General features: G+C 41.5%; 1 protein-coding gene across 15 annotated transcripts in view; it reads right to left on the reverse strand.

Annotated features, from left to right (window-relative positions):
• The window catches only part of CALD1 (caldesmon 1), a 186,428-nt gene that overhangs the window by 59,474 nt on the left and 104,460 nt on the right, over positions 1-22,494 (reverse strand). Inside the window, exon 1 of one of the 15 annotated variants that reach the window (XM_060305281.1) lies at positions 8,661-8,854. The exons of the other annotated variants lie outside the window; for them this stretch is intronic. Coding sequence (XP_060161264.1) covers positions 8,661-8,713 — 53 coding nt within the window. The 5' untranslated portion in view covers positions 8,714-8,854. Of the gene's footprint in view, positions 1-8,660; positions 8,855-22,494 lie in introns of those variants that run through there. 15 annotated transcript variants of the gene reach the window in all.

Raw genomic sequence — 22,494 nt, forward strand, 5'->3', positions numbered from 1 at the left:
ACAGGCTCCGGACGCGCAGGCTCAGAGGCCATGGCTCATGGGCCCAGCCGCTCCACAGCATGTGGGATCTTCCCGGACCGGGGCACCAACCCGTGTCTCCTGCATCGGCAGGCGGACTCTCAACCACTGCGCCACCAGGGAAGCGCCCCCCCCCACATTTCTTTGAGCACTTACTAAGTGCCAGGCATTGTGCTAACTATTTTACATATCTTTTCCTCATTTTATAGACAAATAAACTAAGAAACTCAGTGAGATTAAGTAATTAGCTAAAGGGCACATAGTTAATAAAATGATGCGACTAGGATTTGGGTCCAACTTTATCTGGATTTCAAAGTTAATATTCTTTATTTATACTCTCCTTACTTATCAAGCTTACTTAAAGACTGGTGGCATCGAAGTCTTTGGCAAACAAACCCCTACTTCTTACTATATCCTCCTTCACAATGTGTCTGGTTTAGGCCAATTTGGAAAAGTAGTAATTTTATATTTTGCCCCAAGTCTATTTTTAGCAAATTTCTTTTAACTTCAGAGTTATCCAAAGTACAGCAGTATAGGTTATCATTTTTAAGTAGGAAGTAAATGGAGCAATGAAAATCTGAGATGAAGGGCTCCTCTGATTTTTCTAGAGTAGATGGATTTTTTGAACACACGTCAATCACAAACTGAATTCATCTGCCTTTTGCCCCAGCATCAGTTGCTTTTTTGGTGTAAGATATCAAGCCATTTCTCTCCTGGGGTTTTTAGGAAAGGGAGTGCTCAAAGGGAAGGGGAAGGTAGAAAATTTAACACTGCTTAAACATCCACTGTGGTTTACACACCTTCACATAACTAATTCTTTTAATTTTCACTAAAACTGCAAGACAGATAGTATAATTTTTTCCCCCCACATATGAAGAAACTTAGGCCTAGTGAAATTAAGAGAACTGCTCAAGTCACACACTTAGCAATGATCGAGGTCTAAACACAGATGTGGGAGTCAGGATACCCGACTCTAGTTTTCATGTGCCAAGAATGGGACCATTTAGTACTTTGAAAGGTGGGTCTGGTCAGTAGAAAGAGTATTGAGACACTTTTTCCCAGCCAACAGTGTGTTTAGCTCCAGAAAGACTACTGGAGAAATGGCAGAGGTGAGCGATCAGTTCCTCTTTAAAGCCATCTCTTCTGTTCCAAAAGTTCAGCGTACCTAGGCCACCTTGGACCTTAATTCACTCATTAAAAAGTTGTGTGAACACCATTATTTTCAATTCAGTTCTGAGACATATCAGAATAATTCATTAAGTAGCTATGGAAATTACACAAAATCTATAAATATCATGAAATCATATTAAAGGTAGGTTGAAAAAATTACTTAAATTTTATGTATTTCATGTACTTTTCTCTGGAAACTATGCAAGGTAATTATAAACTATGGCCTTTGGTGGGGTATTGCTGATCTGTGTAAAGAATGTTTTCACTCTTTAAAGAGGAAATGTGGCAAATTTATTTTCTTCTTCTTGGGATGAATATAGTCCTTATTTTATTATACTATTATTTTTAAAATTTTTTTATTTTTTGCGGTACGCGGGCCTCTCACTGTTGTGGCCTCTCCCGTTGCGGGGCACAGGCTCCGGACGCACAGGCTCAGCGGCCATGGCTCACGGGCCTAGTCGCTCCGCGGCATGTGGGATCTTCCCGGACCGGGGCACAAACCCGTGTCCCCTGCATCAGCAGGCGGACTCTCAACCACTGCGCCACCAGGGAAGCCCTGATTATATTATTTTTTATATTATCTCAGTTGCATACAAAGTGAAAGGTACAGTGATTTGGAGAATCGAGTTCTAGAAAAGGTGAGTGTAGACATTCCTGGTAAATATCAGAAAGAAGTCATGGAAATAAAAGACATGGAGAGCTGATGTAGCAGGCAGAGCTAGCCTGGAAGAGGCAAATGTCTAGTGTGGGTTAGGCCCTAAATAGGAATTAATCAGCATAGAAAATATCAGCCTAAAATACCAGGCCCTAAATAGGAATATCAGGACTTGAAAGAAGCATTCTAATCAATGTCTGCATGAGATGAGGTTTACAATAAGGTTACAAAGAAAAAGTGAAGGATCAGTAAGAAAAGTACCATATTTTTTCTATAAGTTTATTGTTTTAAACCCTTCTTAATAAAGTTATCTCCTTTACTGGTTACTTTTATTTAATGTCAGTTGTTTTTAATAAAAAGCAGTCTTAATACCAGTGGAAATGAGTGTTTATAAATCCAGTGGGCTAGAGCAGATACTATCAGGCAAAGCATACTCCTTCACAAGTTGGCTCATGAGTTAAACACCCACCCACCACCTAGTTGCTTCCTTGATTTTACAACCAGAAAAAGTATTTAAGGGCAGAGGAAAGAGGATGACCTGACTGAGCTTCTTAAATACAAACCTAGTTACAACATCACAAACAAATGCCACTCAGATTTTCACTTGTGAAGTTGCATAATATTACAGCCCATGCAAGGATCTTTCCACAACTCTATAAAGAACAAATGGTCTCTCTAAGTTGTTCCTCTGATATTAAATTTTAATCGGGAAAAATAAGGCTATTTAATAATAACTTGCATTTGTTATGTACTTAGTTTTTTCCCGTATACTTTAACGCACGTCATTGTACTGGATGGTCTTACCACTCTGCAAGTTACACCGAGCAGGCATGAGCATCTCCATCTTACAGCTGCGTTGCAGCGAGATGAAGTGGCTTCCTGGAAATCCCAGTCTGATTAGTGAAGGAGCTAGACCAGGATCCAGACCCTCTGATTCCCACCTGAAAAGCCTCTCCTAAACTTCCAGGCTGATCCCTGAGGCAGGCAGCCAGTGTGGTCAGGGTTACCAAGATTATGTAACATGTTCAGTCGTTTTCAAACTTCAGTTTGCAGCTTCTGAAATCTACTTAGTAGTTTATGACTAGCATTTTTTAATGATATATAAAATATAGAAAATCAGAGGGCAAGAAACTAAATCACTATATCAAAGAGATATCTGTACTCTCATGTTATTGCAGCATTGCTCACCATAGCCAAGGTATGGAAGCAACCTAAGTGTTTATCAGTGGATGAATGGATATATATATATATATATATATATATATATATATATATAAATAATATGGAATATTGTAACATATATAATATATACAGAATAATATGGAATATTATTCAGCCTTTAAAAAGGACACCTGAAACTAACACAACATTGTAAATCAACTATACACCAACAAAAATTATTTTAAAAAATGAAGAAGGAAATTCTGCCGTTTGCAACAACATGAATGAATATGGTGGGCACTGTGCTAAGTGAAATAAGCCAGACAGAGAAACACGAATACTGCATGGTATCACTTACATGTGGAATTAAAAAACAAAAGTTAAACTGGAATGGTGGTTGCCAAGGGTTGGAGATGGGGGAAATGGGGAGAGGCTGGTAAAAGGCTACAAACTTTTAGTTATAAGGTGAATAAAGTCTTAGGATCTAATGTATAACACAGTGACTATAGTTGATAATACAGTATTGTATAACTGAAATATGGTAAGAGAGTAGAACTTAAGTGTTCTTACCAAAAAAGAAAAAAAAAGGTAAGTATGAGAGGTGATGAATTCGTTAATTAACTTAATGATGGGAATCCTTTCACAATGTACAGATCTATCAGATCATCACATTGTGCATTTTAAATATATTATGATTTTATTTGTCAATTATACCTTAATAAAGCTGAAAAAAATCTACAGCACAACTTGAAAAGAGGAAAATATCAGAGGGTGTACATAGCAAGAGTGAGCACTGTTTTGTGAAATATTTGTTTCAAAGAGATCTGTGTGTGTGTATGTATATATATGTAAAATACTGAGTCACAAAATAAACTTAAGTTTATTATACTTAAGTTTATACTTAAGTATAAGTTAAAAGAAACTGGTATTTCTTTCAGAGGGTCAGAGGGAAAGAGAAAACAGGAAAGCACTGATGTGGCTAACGCTGATCGGGTGGCTGTACTGCTCTGATGGCAGCCACAGCCCTGATGGATCTGGGGATGTGCATATGTTGGGTGATGGCTGTGCGAGGGCTGAAGAAAGATTCCTGCAGTGGGTGGGAGGTTAAAAGCCTAGATAATCTTGAAGCCAGAGTCTGTGTTTTGTTCCTTTTTATGTTCTTAGTGCCTAGTCCAGCAGCACTAACTGGCACAGGAAACCCTCAATGAATATTTGTTGAATGAATGCATGGAAATGAGTGAGGTTTACAGATTTTTAAAGGCTCCTCTTAAAAATTCAATTAGGCTTGGAAATGAATTCAGGCAGTCCTACATTTATGAAAAGCTTGTTTCCAAAACCTTAATTTGCAAATTGGATTTTGGAACTTCAAACATTATTATACATGGCAGCTGGGATCTTAGGCCAGCCCACAGCTACCTTTTAAAACCCAGGATATATCTGAAGCTAGTAGCAAGAAAGGAAGCTGCATTTCTATGGGATAAAGGCATCCTCGCTGGTCCAGCTAGGAATGCCAGGGGCAAACTGGCCTCCAGATGGCAGAAGAGCACCCCCCCAGCCCCCATTCCTCTTGCCTTAGCTGGCCCCGCCTCTGCAAAGCCATTCTGGGGGGACTGGGAGGGACGTGAGAAGCAGTATGAAGTGAGGGCTCAAGTCAAGGATAGAAATAGGTCAAAGGTCAGGAAAGGGAAAGAGGAGTGAGCAATGCAAATTACCTCAACCAGGAAAGAAAGACAGGCCTGTGGCCACCAGGCACTCAGCCCATGTGCTTGTGGCCAGGTGGCCAGTAAGACACACGCAAAAAAGTCGAGACCAACTCCATAAAGATTTGGTGTAGTCACCACTGCAGGAGAGATTCAGCAATATCATTTATAGAGTGCCCCATACGTGCAAAGTACAATTGCCTGTTTTTCTGCCATTCTTTCTTATTTTTTTATCCATTAACAGCAAGTAGTAATTTCACCTTTAACCAGATAAGCGGTCCAGTAAAGTCAATCATTTAAAGCCAATCTTTGAACCCAAAAGTGAGCAAAAAATGGCCAGTTTGGTGTACAAACCAACAGTCACAAAAGGTACATGAGCTTTACTTTGTAACAGAGAAGGCACCTGAGTGCTCCGCTGCCCAGACGGTTGGCTTTTTCCTTGAACACGATTCTAACAGATGGGGCTTCCTGATAGCCTTGGCTACACCCAAACAGAGTGGAACCGCTGAATGCATTAAGAGCAATTAGGAGAGAGAAAATAAATAAAAAGATAGAGGACAGCACACAATAATTGGACAATTTCTGGATGAGAGTTGTATCCACTGAGATACCACAGTTTCACAGCATGATTTAAAAAACTATATTCACAGTGACAATTCTCAGCAATGGGGAAGTGTTTCAAATGTATTTTAACATCTATTTTAAAGAAGGGAAAGACATAGTTTTCATTACAATTTTTTTTAATTGAGCATGCTGGGAAATTGTAATGCTACATTCCCCAGTAAGACTGAATAAACCGGGTATTTATTCCCAAACTTTTCACAAAGCTGAACATGTTTACGTGCACGTCTTCTGTATCTTATACAATTATGCCAATTACTGATTTCCCTGACATGCTTTTAACTTAGTTTCTTCAGAAAACAGTGGGATGAACTAAATAATTTCCTATGTTTCTTTGATTCCATGGTTTAAAAATTTACATACCCTTCCACATTTGTTACAAAATGTGACAAAAGCATGGCTGTTTATAAGAAACCCAAAATCTTGACTCAAGAAGACTTCACAGGGCTTTGGGAAAATGAGAAAGTAAGTGGTGAAAATATTAGACTGCAAGTGACAGAATGTCTCAGTAATCTTACCAGGAACAAATTAAACAGCACCTTGAAATCTAAAGAACTGAACAGCCAATCACAATTGCCCCTGAAAATAACATGGCTCTGGATAGGTCTTGGCACTCAGGAATCTTAATGCACCTCATAAAAGAAACACTGCTAATCTCGCTCTGTAGGTGATGAAACTGAGATAAATTATCTGATGCAAATGCAGAGGAATTTAGAGCTCCTTTTGTTGGGCATCTGTTTTGGCATTTAACCTAAAACTTCTTCCAAAGCAGAAGGCACAAAAGCTTTGTGTGTTCTGATGACTCCAATGAAAAGTGTGAACTTAGATGAACTGAGTTTGATTTATCCAGTAATGGGAAAGCTAAAGAATATTTTTTTGAGCATTGGCACTGTGCTGGAAGCTGAAGGTTCCAAGTTCCAAAATAGTCCCTGCCCTCAAGTGGATTACCATACATTGCATTGGCATTCTACTAGCCACTTTTGCTCACTTTTGGGTTCAGAGATTGGCTTTAAATGATTGACTTTACTGGACCTCTTATCTGGTTAAGGGTGAAATTACTACCTGCTGTTAATGGATAAAAAATAAGAAAGAAGGGAAATGAGGGAAGGGAAGGGAAGGGAAGGGGAGGGGAGGGAAGGGAAGGAACAGGCATGCTCACCACTAACTTTAGTTCAAGGTTAATAATAGAAGGGTGGACAAAGGATATGGAGAGAAAAGAAGAGCTGAGGAAGCCTTGTGGAGGAAGGTAGTATTTGATTTAGGCCTTGAAGAACAGGAAGGAAGTCAGGAACAAATGAGATAGAGCCCCTCATTCCTACTCTACTCCCCAATCACCCTCCATTGGTTAGCCCCTACTACTCCCCATCTCTTCCTTACCCCACCTTACCCTACCCACTCCACCAAAACTTCCTTGGAATCCTAGGTCTCCATGGAACACTTCAGAAACCCCCATCTTTTTTAATGTCTCCATTTCAGAGGGGAAACTGAGGCACATAGACTGTTCTCCACGTAGGAAATAGAGTGAGCCAAGGAAGGGAGGTGGCATGATGAGTTTGAGGACCAGTGAGTGATCTCATTTGGCCGGAGCAGGGGTAGGTCAGAATGGGAAGGGATATTAAAGGCAGACTGTGGAGAACTTTGAGTGCCACGTTGAGGAGAGTGGGGTCTGTCTTCAAAGGTGGGGGTGGGAGGACAGGAGGGGACAGGATCAAAAAGAGGACAGAGACTGAAGCCGGGACCAGATAGGAGGCAACTGTAATTGTCCAGGTGGCGGGCGATAACTGCTGAAATTCAGGACATGAGAGAGTGATTAGAGAAGAGTGAGAGAGACATGGAGAAAGTAAACTGATAGAACTGTGGGCATGATGGAGCGGGAAGAAACTCAGAACCAGGAATTCACACACACACACACACACAGCAGACTGGGCTCTTTGCCCTGCATTCCAGGCTCTGTTGTTGACCAGCCGTGAACACTGGGCAAGCCCTTCACCCCATGTGCCTCAGTTTCCTCATCTGAAATGGTGGCATTAAATAAGATCGGGGTTTCTGAAGTTCCATGGAGACCTAGGATTCCAAGGAAGTTTTGGCAGAGTGGGTAGGGTGGGGTGGGGTAGAGAGGTATGGGGAGTGGGGTGGGTGTGAGCAATGGTGGGGGTGACTGCAGCAGGGATGAGAAGCTCTAGATCCAAACCCACCTATTTCATCAGAACATCTCCTTTATGTAACAGGATTCCTTGTAACAGTAAATTTGCCAAAAAAAACCAAAGCCCCCCAACCAGTCTGATAACCACAGGAACATACAGATAACCTCTAACATCCCTTTGTGCTCTCACACTTGAGTGATCACACTTAGAGAAACTGGTTGTCCAAGAGATCTGCTAATATAGTGGATGTGGGTCTCATTTTTAGGACCCCATTGAGGTCCTGTTTATTTGATGAGCTGTTGCACAAATGCTGGAACAAATGGAACAACAACTGTCATGCTGAATCGATGCCAAAACTCTCAAAAATGGGACCGATTTACTGAAAGGCCATCTGGTGCTCTTACCCTTGTGCCTTACCTTTTCCCAAGACCCAGTGAGTTTTCCAAACCTCATAAACATCAGCGTGAAAAGGGCCCTTGCCTGCAGGTACAAAGACACTGGCTTCCCTGCTACTGACTGTTGTCTGGCTTTGGGTTAAGTGGAGTTGCCCCTCTGGGTTCCGTTTCCCTGTCTATAGAAGAAGAGCATTGCAGCAAACAGCCCTAGGGGCCCCTCTAGCTTGAACATTCCAAGATTCCAGGATCCTAAACTTTGGAGCCTGTTATCTGAACAATTGTCTGATCAATAGCACGTGCTCCGGGTCTTGTTCTGTCACAGTCAGATGGTCAGTGTATTAAGGGCTTTGGGCTGTTGACTCTAAGGATTGGGCAATGTGTGCTTTAGCCGAAGTCTCTGAGCCCTGCAGATGGATCACTCCGAGCAGAGGGCTCAGGTCTAAATTAACAGCAGATCTTTAGAAACACGATGCTTTGTGGATCGGTATGTGGAATAAGAAAACCCGTGCCTTTGGTATAAACACCCCCAAATGGTCTACGAACCACCAAAAAAAAAAAAAAAAGCAACAGAGGAAAACCAATCAGAACCACCACCAAGTCAAGACCAAAAAGTTTCATACAGGTCTGATATTTACACACTCACTGCCTTCCTTTGCCTCCTGATTTCTCCTCTCGCCTCCCACTCCCACAACTAAAAAAAAACAAAAAAATTATTTTATTTTTTTTTTACAACGATTCCTTTATGCGAAAGAAGAAGAAGAAGAAGAAAAACTGAAGAGCTGAAGCGAGCACTCACTGGGAGAGCACGGCCAGGCTGCGTCTTCCCTGCGATCCGGATCCCCCGAGCATGTCTGCAGCTGGAAAAGGGCTGCGGGCGCAGAGGTGCTGAGACCCTCTGAGCGGTCAGGGCGTGGACCGGGCCCGCGGAGGTGCCATGTTATCTGTGGCTGAAATGCAGTGTGCAGGATGCTCCCGGGCTCTCCCTTTGTGTTAACACTTTGGTCTGTCCCTGTGACGAAAGTCTGGGCTTGTCCTTTGCCAAATTTACTCCTCCCCACCCTTTCCCTTCGCATAGGATCATCAGAGAGCTGATTGTTATTTTTTACTGTAATCTCTCTAATAGAGGCCCATCATGTTTAGATTTAGATTGTAAACGGCCCAGATTGCTTTGTGATTTCCAGAATGTTATTACTGGGCGGTAGGGGCCAGGATCCCCAGTAGCTTTCATGATGAAGACTTTATATGATCAATTACAAATAATTCTTCCAAGGCAGAGAACTAGTTAAAGGAAAAGACACTGATCCACGTGCTCAGCCTTTTGGAAAACAGTCGACCATGGTATCACTTGCATGCACAATCCAATTCTGAAGAGATCAACGGAAATCAGCCCACCAAAAAGTTCATCCGGGTGCAGTTCTCAGGCCCTCGTTCTGAGCTCTGTTCTCAATTAGCATTGGTGTCAGTGGCTTCCAAAGTAAACAGTTCCCACTGAGAAATCAAATCTGGGAAACTCCTATTATCCCTTTTATTCAGGGGAAGATGCATGATATAAAAATGCATACAAAGGCAAAGGGAAGAGAGCCGGAGGATCAGTGATATGCTGTGTTATACAGGGTGTTTGGTGAAATGAGGGCAACAGCCTGACGAAGGGACATGTTGCAACAGTGGGCCCGGTCTGCCCCCGTGGCACTCTGGTGTGGTGATCTCATCCGCCAGGCCAGGCAAGGGAGCCTGGTCAGCAAGAGCTTGGAAAGCAACCAGATTCCAACCCCTGTGGAGGGGGCGGTGTTGATTCTATCTGGAGATGACACTCTATCTAAGCTTGAGTTATGAATATGCTTCTTCATCGCTAACAAGCAATGAACAGATTGCTGCTGGGCACCAAGATACTTATGGGACTGGCTCTCTGTTAAATAAGTAGAACAACCCAGATCTCCACAATGTAGGGTTAAGATGATTCTTTTGGTAAATAGCAGGAGAAACAATCAACTTTACACATTGATTCACATCCTTCATACGATGAAAAACATCTTTGAGATCTATGGCTTCATATCACAAACATGGACACAGAGGCAGAGAGCACTTCAAAAGTTCACCCAAAGTCGTGGAGAGGAACCAACGCAAGTATTCCTGTGCTCAGCTTGAAGAAGTTTAATTTAGTTAGATTAAATCCTCTCTTCACTTTAACTAACTAGACAATTTTGGTTGTTTTATTGATTAAGTACTATGCTGTCCTCAAAGTCATAGTTTATAGAGTAATACAGTTTACTGAACTTCAAAATTAATTATCTCTATATGTCATGATGAATATACGTCTTTAAATATCCCTTTGATTATATATGTTATCACTCAACACATACTGACTATTTAAAGTGCATGAGACACTCACTGAGATCACACAAGAGGCTTTAATGAAATACTCACTGACTAGACTTGAGTTTATTGCTCCAAAGCTGTGACAGATACATGTATTGAGGCATTCTGCTATTCCTCTTTCTACCACATTTTTCCCATTTAATATTTTTCCTTTTAAAATATTCAGTGATTTGCTGTGGCAAGCAGAATAATATTCCTCCCAAAGACATCCATGTCCTAATGCCCAGAACTTGTGAATATGTCACTTTACATGGCAAAAGGGATTTTCCAGATGTGATTAAGTTAAAGGCATTGAGGTGCAGCGATTACCCTGGATTATCCAGATGTGCTCAGCCTTAGTCACACAGGTGTTTAAAGTGAGATAAACCTCTCCTGCTGAGGTCAGAGGGAGATATGGGTATAGAATAATGGCCAGAGAGATGACCTTGCTGGTGCTGAAGATAGAGGAATGGGGTCCAGGAATGTGGCAGCTTCTAGAAACTGGAAAGGCAAGGAAACAGATTCTCCCATAGAGCCTCCAGAAAGCAATGCAGCCCTGTCTATATCTTGATTTTAGCCTAGAGAGACCTGTGCTGGACTTTGAACCTCTAGAACAATAGATAGGTTTGTGCTGTTTGAAGCCACCAAGTTTGTAGTTATTCATTCCAGCACTGATAGAAAACTAATACAGTTGCTTATGGGACTCAACTGACCTTGGGAATATTTTTCGCCTCCTGATTTCCCCCGTTTCCCACCCCCACTCCAATTCTGAGGTGGCAAGTATAGTTTTGACATATTTGGAATAAGTTCATGGAATGGAGTAGCCTGGAAAAACTTCAGTGGTTCTTCCAGGCCAGCCCAGACTCTCTCTCTCTCTTTCTCAACACACACACACACACACACACACACACGCACGCACGCACACAGAAGAGCAAGAATTTAGTAATCTTCCACTAATATGCTGACATTCATACACTGAAAGTATGCAAATGGCCAGCTGTATAAAAGATATCCACCAAGTTATTTTCCTAGTTGTAAAGACAGAAAGAGGGAAATCATGCACACTTGTAGTTGGCCCCTTGTTATTAATGTAATGTGTTTGGGAAGTAGCTGTCTGTCTTCAGTTTGTAAAACTAATGGATGTCATAATTCCTGCTACCTAATAGGGTACTGACATGACAATAGTGAAGAGAGGAGTGAGTTTTGGGCCTGGGTCAGACACCAGTAGGGCACAGGGAGAGCACAAAGGACAATAAGAAGGAGATTGGATGCATTTGGAGATGTGAATCATGAGATGAGAGTAGGGCTGGAGTAGGCAAGTGCTCCCAGGTAGGCTTCTGTGGTCCAGCTTCCTGGGGCTGGAGAGACAAGGTGAGAGGAACTAGGAAGAACATACCAGAAGGTAATTGGTGAACAGTGTCTGTTTCTGCAGAGACCAGCAGGCACATGTGCCGTCACTGTGTAGCACAGACACGGGTACTCAGAGTCCAGCTTCCAGAACTGGTGTCTCTGAGAACTGAAGTAGCGATCATTCATTGGCACCATGAACAGCAGGGCCAGCAAGACAGTAGGTGTCATACATATGACATTTCCAGCCTCTTTTACTAGGGGAAACGGAAGTCTGGGCCACTCTCAAATTACTGATAGCACCCTTCATTTCTAGATACTTTGCTTAATTTTTCATCAGAGAGATTCTGGGCTGGGAAGGTTTGAAGGAGGTCAGTGCTATAGAATGAAATAGCTCCCACCACAGGGTGGTCTTTTATTAATAAAATATGATTTAAAAAATAACTTTACTTCATGGAGGTAGGATCTCCATGATCTCTTCCAGACTTCATGGTCTGCAATGGTTGTTTAAGAATAGCTTTTACCTTGGAGCAGTTCCCTAGGGAAAAGAGAGGTATGTGGGAAGTGCCCCTTGTCCTGCCTTAATGCACTTAAGACACACACATACAGAGCCGCTCACCTCCTACAGAAACACAACATAAAGTCAAAGGAAATCTATTCACATGAGAGGCAACCGTTGAAGTAATTTAAAGGGAATGTTTAAAACATCTTGAAGAAATTTTTTCTTACAAAGAAATTCATAGACTGTACACATTTAGAATGAAGCAAAAGATCTCGCCTAGACAACGGCTCACCAAGGGGTGGACAGGAACGGAAACGAAGGGGTTAACTACATATTTGTAGGCTGAACCTCTTTCCTCCTTTCCCTTGGTGACTAGAGTCTTTCCTCCACACCTGAGGGCATCACCCTCCTCCTCACTCCCCAGCCCCAAAAGCACTGAACATGTTCACTTAAACTATATTGCTTTGTATTTTCCAGTGATACTGCTTTTTAACAGATCTTCCTAAGAAATCTTCTCATGAAATACTTCTCCCTTTTTCCATCTCCTTCTGCAGAAATTAGACTCCTCTTCTTTCTTTCCTCTGCTTTCTACCATCCAATAAAGTCTTTTCCTCACCTCTCCTTCCCTATCATGTCTTTGATAAAGTCTTCGTAGTTCCCACTGTGGAATGTGTGATGGGCTGGGTGGAGGAGGGGGTGGAGAGATGTATGTACTGTTATAGAAAGTCATTGTTTGTCATGAGAATCTGTATGGCCTTTGCTGACACAATTCTCTGAACTATTCTCTGGTCTGACTCCAGGCCTGTAACACATCTTGAGTTGCTATACTGTCTTGTCTGCCTTACAATGTTAGCCATATAGTTCCTGTCCCAGCATCTTCCCCCTACTTAACACTATTTGAATATTTACTACAAGCAAGTCGTGGAGTTAAGTGCCATGGAGGGCTCCAAAGGTAAGAAGGGCAGTCCCGAAGGGAGATAAGATATGCATACAAAAATATTAATGCAAGATGGGGAGTGAAGAGTATTCTGAAAGCAGCGGAGCTGAAGCACTATACTTCTAAGGTGACATCCTACGATCAAGGTCCCAGTGTTTAATCACTCTTATGCTCAATTTATTCTGTGATTGAACTAGACTTCCTGTGGCTGAAATAGAAATCCACTTATCTCTGTTAGGGCCACAGGTATTAAGTCATCCTTCAGTCTGGTCTTTTCTAGGCTAAACGCCAATGCCTATTTTCCATCCTTTTAATATCAGCTTGAAATATAACAACTCTTCAAACGGGAAACCAAAATTGGACATAATAAAGGCTTGACCAAGGCTGAATGTGGCTGGCTGAAGTCCCAGAGCTGCCTGCCACGTTCCTGTTAACACATCCTAACATTGTTTTCACGTTGATAATAGCATCTCTTATAGAGTTCATTCATTAATTTTTGTGCTAAATCCAGGGTGGTTTTTTTTTTTCTTCTCCAGATTTGTTGCTTAGTCAGTCTATCTCCAACATTTATCTGTTAAGCTATTTTTGTTGTTATTAATTACCCTTAATATAAAGAACTTCATACTCTTTCCAGAGGCTCATTTTTCAACTCTTTCAGATTACTCTCTGTAGTATTTTTCTTGCCCTCCTGCTTAAAACACAAAATCTGATTTCATGAAAGGAGAAAAAGATCTTTCAGAAAGCATATACCTGCATTTCAATACCTGGGAATTCTAATGATCTATTTGAGGCAACATAGAGTTCAAGGTCCTCGACTGCACTCAGAGTGTATTTATATATTTCTATCTCCCATTACTAGGCTGTGAGCTCCTTGAGGAGGGGGACTATGTCTTACCCATTTTTGTGCTCCTCCCCTCAGCCCAGTTAGCACAATGTCTGGCAGAGATCAGCCCTTCTGTAATATGTGCCGCATAAGTGAATTAGGGCACCTGGCTTCATAAAGAGCAAATAATGGCCTTGACCAAGTTAATTTGTTTTTTCTGTCGTTGAGTTGAAATAGGAGGATAATTGATTGGTGGCCCGGCCTCAAGTTCAGTTGTGCCTACCACTGGAATTGAGATGCATCTGGGCTTGTGTGACGTGTGGTGAGGGAGGCCTAGGGAGCCGATTTGCATGGGGGTTTGGAGAGTTGTCTGCTATTCCATGCCTTGGAACTGGTCCCTGAGCGGAGGCCCATTGCCATATGTCTGTGTCCTGAGGACAGGGGTGGGTTGCAGAGAAGCGGAAGCTGCTTCCACAAGGTGTTTGCTGAGTCTAGGCCAAGCTTTGGTGGCCAGGTGACAACGAGAAGCAGAGGAAAGTGTCCCCCTTACTACCTCTACAGGAGCACAGCATGGTTTTGGAATTCCGGAAGAGTGAAGCGAACGCAGGGCCACTTTGGAACCTTGAAAGATTGTATCAAGGGCACGAGACAGCATCTTTGACATGGAAGCCCAGGGTCTCAAGTGAACCCCAGGGCAGTGGGAGAGAGGGGTGAGGGCTTCACTGGGGCAGGGGGCCAGCAGCAAGGAGCCATGGGAGGTTGCACATGGTGGGTGAATGCACCATTCATGAGGTTTTATAAGACAGACTTCCAGAAACAGAAGGACTTTTTAAAAAAAATTGATGGTGGGGTGGTAGTCCTGCATCAGCAGAGATCATTAAGAATTATATTACTAGTAAAGTGATTCTGTTGACATCCATATGCAGATTCTGATTGAGGATATATGGGTGACAGTTATAAGGTTTCTGTACATTTTTAAAATGACATCTTATTCTAAAATCTTTTAGACAGACTAAAAGGAGTAAGAAACTATAATGAAGGTCTGTGTGCTCACCATTCAGCTTAAGAAAGAAAATTTGCAAAGTAGGGCTTCCCTGGTGGTGCAGTGGTTGAGAGTCCGCCTGCCAATGCAGGGGACACGGGTTCGTGTCTCGGTCCGGGAAGATCCCACATGCCGCGGAGCGGCTGGGCCCGTGAGACATGGCTGCTGAGCCTGCGCGTCCGGAGCCTGTGCTCCGCAACGGGAGAGGCCACGACAGTGAGAGGCCCGCGTACCGCAAAAAAAAAAAAAAAAATTGCAAAGTAACTTTGTGCCCCATGTGCTCTCCTAGGATGGCCTTCTCTCCCTCTCCACCTGTAGGTAGCTATTCTTCCCCTCCCCTCCTCTCCTCCCTCCACAGCTGGCCCCACCCCAGAGGGCTCACCAGCAATGCCACCCTTGTATGTATTTGGTTCTAGAATGAAACAGGATGGGTGCGTGGGAGTGAGACGTCATTTCACTCTGTCTTGATGCTTCTGTATTTTCATGGTGAAATGCAGGTCCTCTGGTCATGATACCACCGTTCAGTTAAAAAGAGGGCATTCTTTCCTTCCCAAGGCCAAACCTTGAGCCCCAGCATTACGTTGCTAATTCTTCCCCTTAAGAAATCCTGACCCCCAGTTGTACCCCCCTGGCAATCTAACACGTCTTCAGTGCAATGCACCCTAACATTGATCATAAAGGGGACTTTTGTTCAGTGAAAAGATTATTGGCATTTGCCACCGTTTTCCTGGTGTCTCCTGAAGCATTCTGCCTTTACCCATCAAAGCTATTCCTTCTCCTTTTCCCTGGAATGGCTTTTTAAACTCCCTTTGCTTCTCTGAATTCTAGTGGTTCTTTAAGAACCAGTGTCTGGCTCCACCTCTATAAAGTCTTCCTCATTTTGACTTTATTTCTTTGTAATTTATCATCTTAGGAGGAAAGATGAGAAAGCTTGAACCCACTCTTGTTTGCATGCATTTGAGAAATAGTTATGTTGTCATGTGTGACTCAGCCCTTCCAGCTGACTTGCTGTGAGGCTCCATTTCTGTTTAAACTCTTTTGCAACAATTATTTAGGTCCAGTCTCTAAGTTCTTTTTAAAATCTGGGGGTTTTGGCCAGCTGGACTATTTTCTTTTCCTGGAAAGAAAAGTTTCTATCTTAAAAAGATTGTGCTTCTAACTCCCCTCTGCCCTCCAGCTTGAAACACATCTTTAAAACGATAACATGGTGCTTGGAAATAGTAGGGTTCTAACAACAGTTTCTTGAATGAATGATTGCTGGTGCACATCTATAAAACCCTGGTTCTGGTCTCAGAAAATAATAGTATATACCTTATATAATTCTAAGAAAGAAGTGTGTACACGAAAGATATGATTTCTGCCTATAGGAAAATGAATTTAGCCCTTGGTGATAATTTTAGAATATAGATTTCTTGTACATAGATACAATTAAACTGTAAAGGAAATTAAGAAACTATCATGGGGACTCTGAGGATGTAATTCTGGTGCAGGGAAAATGTCACATCTTCAAAGGAAGCACGTTAGTTGATAAGCCACAGAATTCTCAGTGTGTATCAGTCTTGTTCAAAGTATCTAAATATTTCCACACCATAAATTTATTTTCTGGTGTCCACTTTATGCATCTGGATATTAAATTTACACATGGTTTTTATAGCTCGAATCAAATCCAGATTTTTTTCCAGTGATACCATATAAGGTCTAAAAAAGTATTGATTTCTCTTTTAGGAGGTCAGACCTGGATTATATTTGTTCCTATTGCTAGAGAAATAGTCCAGTGTGTGTTTTGGATACTTTGGATGTAGTGTTTATTATTGATATTACATAACTGACACCTTTTAAGGTACTATCCTATTTTGTGATTAACAGATCACATGAATTAGTACATGATTATGATATCTATCTATAGATAGAAATAGATGGATGGATACACAGAGTCTTATTTATTCGTTGTTCATGTGTATATACCTTTTCTCACCTGTTTTCTGGCAGTGATGATTCCTAACACCTCTTTTGCAACTGATACAGCTTAAAATAGTGTTAGACATATGGCAGGTGCTCAATAAATACTCATCATTTGCTCTCTGGATTAAAGGGGGGACAGCAATGGAGTAGAGATGCTACATCAAGAAGGCCAGTTGGCTGCTCCTCCCAGACTCCCACAGAGTGGCCTTCTTTGGAGTATTTCTCATGGTACAAGCTCTAGAGGCTCTGCTGCCCCAGCCACTGGATCTTGGGAGTTCTCAGAATGGACAGGTCTCAGAGAGACTGATTGGTTCACAGACTCACAAGAAACTGATGTATACATCAGAATCCTAATTAATGCCAATTAATTAAGATAGAATGGATGACCTCCCTCTTCAGTGCCTGGGGAGCTCTCACTTCCTAACCAGGTTACCCCCATTCCCCAAGCCAGAATGTCAGGAAGCCTCAGTCACCAGAGACTGCTTCATGATGTGGTGTCAGAGCAAAGGGAGGGAACATCATCAGGAGGAAGATTTCACCCAAGCCAAGCAGAGATGTGCAGAAACACCTACCTCAGTGGAGAGAATACTTATCATGTCACAGGACTGAACAAACCCTGAGATTCAAGGTCTGTTTTATCTGGATATTCCTAGATGACCAGTGCCAACCCTGGACCTGGCATCCATGCGGAGCTCTTCTACTGGCCCATTCTTTTTTTCAGACTTACTTACTACATCAATGATGTGGACTGAATGTTTGTATCCCCACAAATTCATACACTGAAATCCTAACCCTGGATGTGATGGTATTAGGAGGTAGGGCCTTTGGGAGGTAATTAGGTCATGAGGGTGGAGCCCTCATGAGTGGGATTAGTGTTCTTATTAGAATAGACATGAGAGAGCTTGCTTTTTCTCTCTCTCTCCTGTGTGAGGATACAACAAGAAGACAACCAACTGCCAGTCAGGAAGGGGTCCCTCATCAGACACCGGATCTGCCGGCACCTTGATCTTAGACTCCCCAGCCTCCAGAGCTGTAAGAAATAAATGTTTTGCCGTTTAAGCCACCCAGTCTATGGTATTCTGTTATAGTAGCCCAAACTGACTAAGACGATAGATTACAGTTAGACTCCACTTGCTTATATCTGAGAGACCTAATGTAATTTGACACGCGTTGAATTTATTAGAAATGTTCTTTTGTACACTTTTTGGGCGCCTTTATGGTGGCAGCTTGAGACAAGAGGTTAGAAACAGACTAGGAGAAAGCTCTTCAGCTTTAGGACATGATTTTACTTTGAAGTTATTGAGCAATGAAATCAAGCTATTATTAAGACCAAGGCAGGAAAAACCAATAGAGGTCCTTTTTGCTCATTAGTTCATAGAGTAGAACAGGGAAGGGGTTTTAGTGAAAGCATTTAATTTAAAAAATCATATTCATTTTTCTTATTTAAAAGCCAAAAGCCATCTGGAAAGCTTTTTAATTTTAAGACCTTATGAAGACAACAAAGAAGATAAAATGGATGATACTTACACAAAAAGTAGCATACAGTACACTTCAAATCTGAAAGCCAGTGACCTGAAATATGCATTCAGTTTTCTAAAATATGCTGCAAAGTAAAGAGAGCTGGGGTAATCTGAGATTCCCCTAGGTATTTTAGAACTCAGTGTCTTTCTAGGATAACTTCAAATTATCTTTCTTTTTGACTCTTTTTCAGTGGATCTAAGAATTAAAAATTAAATTAAAAATTAAAAGATACAATTCTGAGACTATTCTATAGTGCTTCCAAGCCTATGTGTTCTGGGTGTTCCAGCTCATTAACTTCATTTTAATTACAAATTTTATGATAATGAATTAACCAAAGGGTATACTTTTGTAATTAAGAAACTCAATGCCTACTGAAGAATGTGTTGCATCGTAGTCAATGTTTACTAAATTAATCTGAATCTTAGAGTTTTGACTAATAGCTATTTATAAATGCTTCTCCTCTTTCTTCCAAACAGTACTTTTTGAGGTGTATGAACTATTAATAAAAACAAAAAATTCTCCACTTCACCGAAAATAAAGTTAACCCTCTGTATCTTGGTTTAAAAGTCTTGGGTTTTCTAACATCTTTCTTTATTCTTTTTTTTCTTTTTTTTTTCTTGGTTCATCCCAATACTAGAAAACAATGCACTATTTAGAGTCTAAACTTTAGACCCAACTTGTGTGTTAAACACTCTCTATTTCAGAAAGAGTGTTGGTAAATACTAGTCTGAGGTTGGCCCTACCCCTAATCTACTTCTGCCCATCCTCCTGGGATTAACTGAGGTTGTTTATGTCTCCAGACCACAAACTTCGTCTTTCATTAGAGAAATTTTTGATTATATAGTTTGTTCACTGTTGGACTCTTTGGGGCTTGGTATGAACCCTGTAATTCAATGATTATCTGGTCTTATAATGCAAATGTTAATAGCAAATAACACTAAGAGCTTGAGTACTAGAGCAAATAGGCCAACTAAAGGGAATCTACTCTTACCATATGAATATCACTTGCCTCCATGATGCGACTAAATAAGCATAATGGTCAAAATTACACGGGGTAGAAGCCCACTATCCTTAATAATCAGAGAAATACAGGAGGTGAGTTTCTTCATATCTCTAGAGACAAAGATAGGAAGTCAAAATTCCAGTGGCTCATCAGGAGAGTGATGGAACCCCAGGTATGGTATGATTGGTGTCAGTACTCGGAGAATACCACAAAGGTCACCAATGGTTCTGCCTCCCCATAAATAGCTTATCGAAGTGAGCAAAGTTCTGCCTTGGTACACAGATATGATCTGAAGTATCTGTTTGCTCATTCATTTATTCAGCATTGAGTATGGGCCTTTGGGGAAATAAAAGTGAGTAAGATGTAGTTTTGGATTTAGAGTTGCTTTCAATTTGGTGGGGAAAAGAGACATATAAACAAACAAACTATAAAATGGGTGACGATAATTAACATACAAACAAATGCTATGGGAAACCCAAGGTGGGAAATCAGTCACTTGATTGGGGACCTCTGGGAAGGTGTTTTCCAAAGGATGACTGTTGAGATAGGCCTTGAAGGCAAGAGTATACCACTTACAAGAGCTTCAGGAGGTAAGGACAGTGGTGTGGAACAGCACAGAATCCCTATAAGCCTGAGGAATTTTGCTCACTTAGACACAAAACCAGACAAGTAAGTGACCAACAGCAGGGTTTAATTCTGATTGGGATAAAGCCATCATTTTAAAGTCTTTTGAATTTTCTCTTCAATTCACAACTAGGGGGAAAGGGAAGATAAAATGGCTGCTTCTCATCTGCACTTGAGGTCCTAAGCCCTCTCCAGGGGTGATAGGCTCTGGGGAGAGTGAGAGGTAACACTTTATAGCGTTTTCTCTGAGTCAGATTTTTGAAAGCCTAGAATGCCTGAGGGCCAGTTAGATAGCATAAGATTAGCAGAGAGAGAAGTGTGAACTGTCTTTTGAAACACAGTATATGACCAGAATGAAACTTGCCACTACACATAGAGTTAAATAGAAGTGAATCCGATCTAAATGAATCATACAGGTACCCCTACCTGATAAGTATCTGTCATGTGCAGCTCCCTTACACTTTTGATGACATTTGTCCACATCTCATTGAATTTGCTCAGCCACCCTGAAAAGTGTTAGTTCTACTTTACTGATGAGGAAGCCCAGATCTTCTAAACGTTCATCCAGTATCCTCTTTCTTTTACCCTTGATCTAAAAGGTACTTTCTGGAATATTACTCAGCCATAAAAAGAGACGAAATTGAGCTATTTGTAATGAGGTGGATAGACCTAGAGTCTGTCATACAGAGTGAAGTAAGTCAGAAAGAGAGAGACAAATACCGTATGCTAACACATATATATGGAATTAAAAAAAAAATGTCATGAAAAACCTAGGGGTGAAACAGGAATAAAGACACAGACTTACTAGAGAATGGACTTGAGGCTATGGGGAGGGGGAAGGGTAAACTGTGACAAAGCGATAAAGAGGCATGGACATATATACACTACCAAACGTAAGGCAGTTAGCTAGTGGGAAGCAGCCGCATAGCACAGGGAGATCAGCTCGGTGCTTTGTGACCGCCTGGAGGGGTGGGATAGGGAGGGTGGGAGGGAGGGAGACGCAAGCGGGAAGAGATATGGGAATATATGTGTATATATAACTGATTCATTTTGTTGTGAAGCTGAAACTAACATACCATTGTAAAGCAATTATACTCCAATAAAGATGTTAAAAAAATAAAAAAATAAAAAAATAAAAGGTACTTTCTTTCATGGAGTTAGAGGCAGTTGTAGGGGTTAGCCGCAGCGTAATGCAGAGGGAAAAGCACCGGAACTGGAGTAAATGACGAAGTTTCCAGATTTAATGCTGCCACTGACTGTGTGCTCTTGGACACGTAACTCTGCAAGCTGGGTCCAATGATTCGGACTTCCACACTCTTTTCTGAGAATGCAGGGAAGAGAGTCTTAATTTCTGACCGCATAACCCAGTAGGATATCAGGATATGTTTCCTAGCAGTAATTCCGCATTTCAATCAGAGTTCTTGTGGAAGACTAACTCCTTTCTGAAGGGCGTGCCTCCCTGGTTCACTCGACCATTGCTCTGACAAATGTTTCAATGAGATAGAACTTATATTCATGTGCCTCTGAAGTGAGGCACTTAGAAATGAAAGGATTAGGAATTTCCATCCTGCCTCAGCCTTGAGTTTTATAAAAGCTTCATTCTGTTCAGTTCATAAGCCATGGAGCTTCCATAGCAATGATACTCCCTGGGTAGCCAGGATATACTCTGAGGGTGCTGGCTCAGGAAACATACCTATATTTGGAATGTTTTGCTTTCGTGGTTAATTAGGTGGGAAGAGTTAAAGGGCTCTTAAAAGGGGAGTATCAGGAAGGAAGGGCATCAGATATCAACTCTTTCTATATCACAATTTTTGTCCAAGTCCCCTTAACAGTAATTTCTCATCCTCTTCATCAAGGAAGGAGAAATGGTGAGGGAATGTTAGATCTCCAAAATGGGCCCCCACTAAAAAAAAAAAAAAAAATCAAGATATACACAACAGTTTTGATTAGAGAAACAGAAGGACTCTTCAAGGAAAGAGTGGGCAGAGGTATACATCTACTGCAGTTGCCAATAGTGCCTTGGGAAAGATGGAGTGTAATTATACCTGCTGAGGCTTCTGGTCTTCGAACCAGCATGATAACCTATCATCTCATCATGCTTGTCTGTTTGTTCACTTCCTGCTCAGTAATTTACCATATTAGTCTCTTGATTTCCCCAGAAAGACCTGCCAACAGTGCAAGGTTTTCTGTGGGAATCAAAAATGGTTTGACTCTGTTATGCTAAACAGGCACAGTAGAGCTACTAGCTCCAGAAATAAAGGACTGTTTCATTACCTAGTTGCTGGGGCCAGCTCTGGAAGTTATCTAGTTTTCATTTGGAGAGCCCCTAATTTTGCAAAATTCCTGCTGGACAATAAGACCCAGGTTACTTAAGAAAATAAAAAGCACACATTGAGCAATCTTCTGGAATCTAACAGTTGGATCCCTAAATGGTACAGGAAGATGGAAGCCAGCGAAGATGTGACACGGGGTAGACCATTTCACCCATAATGGAAAATATGAACATCGGAAGAA

The sequence above is a fragment of the Globicephala melas genome, chromosome 9 (genome assembly GCF_963455315.2).
Source record: "Globicephala melas chromosome 9, mGloMel1.2, whole genome shotgun sequence".
NCBI lineage: Eukaryota > Metazoa > Chordata > Mammalia > Artiodactyla > Delphinidae > Globicephala > Globicephala melas.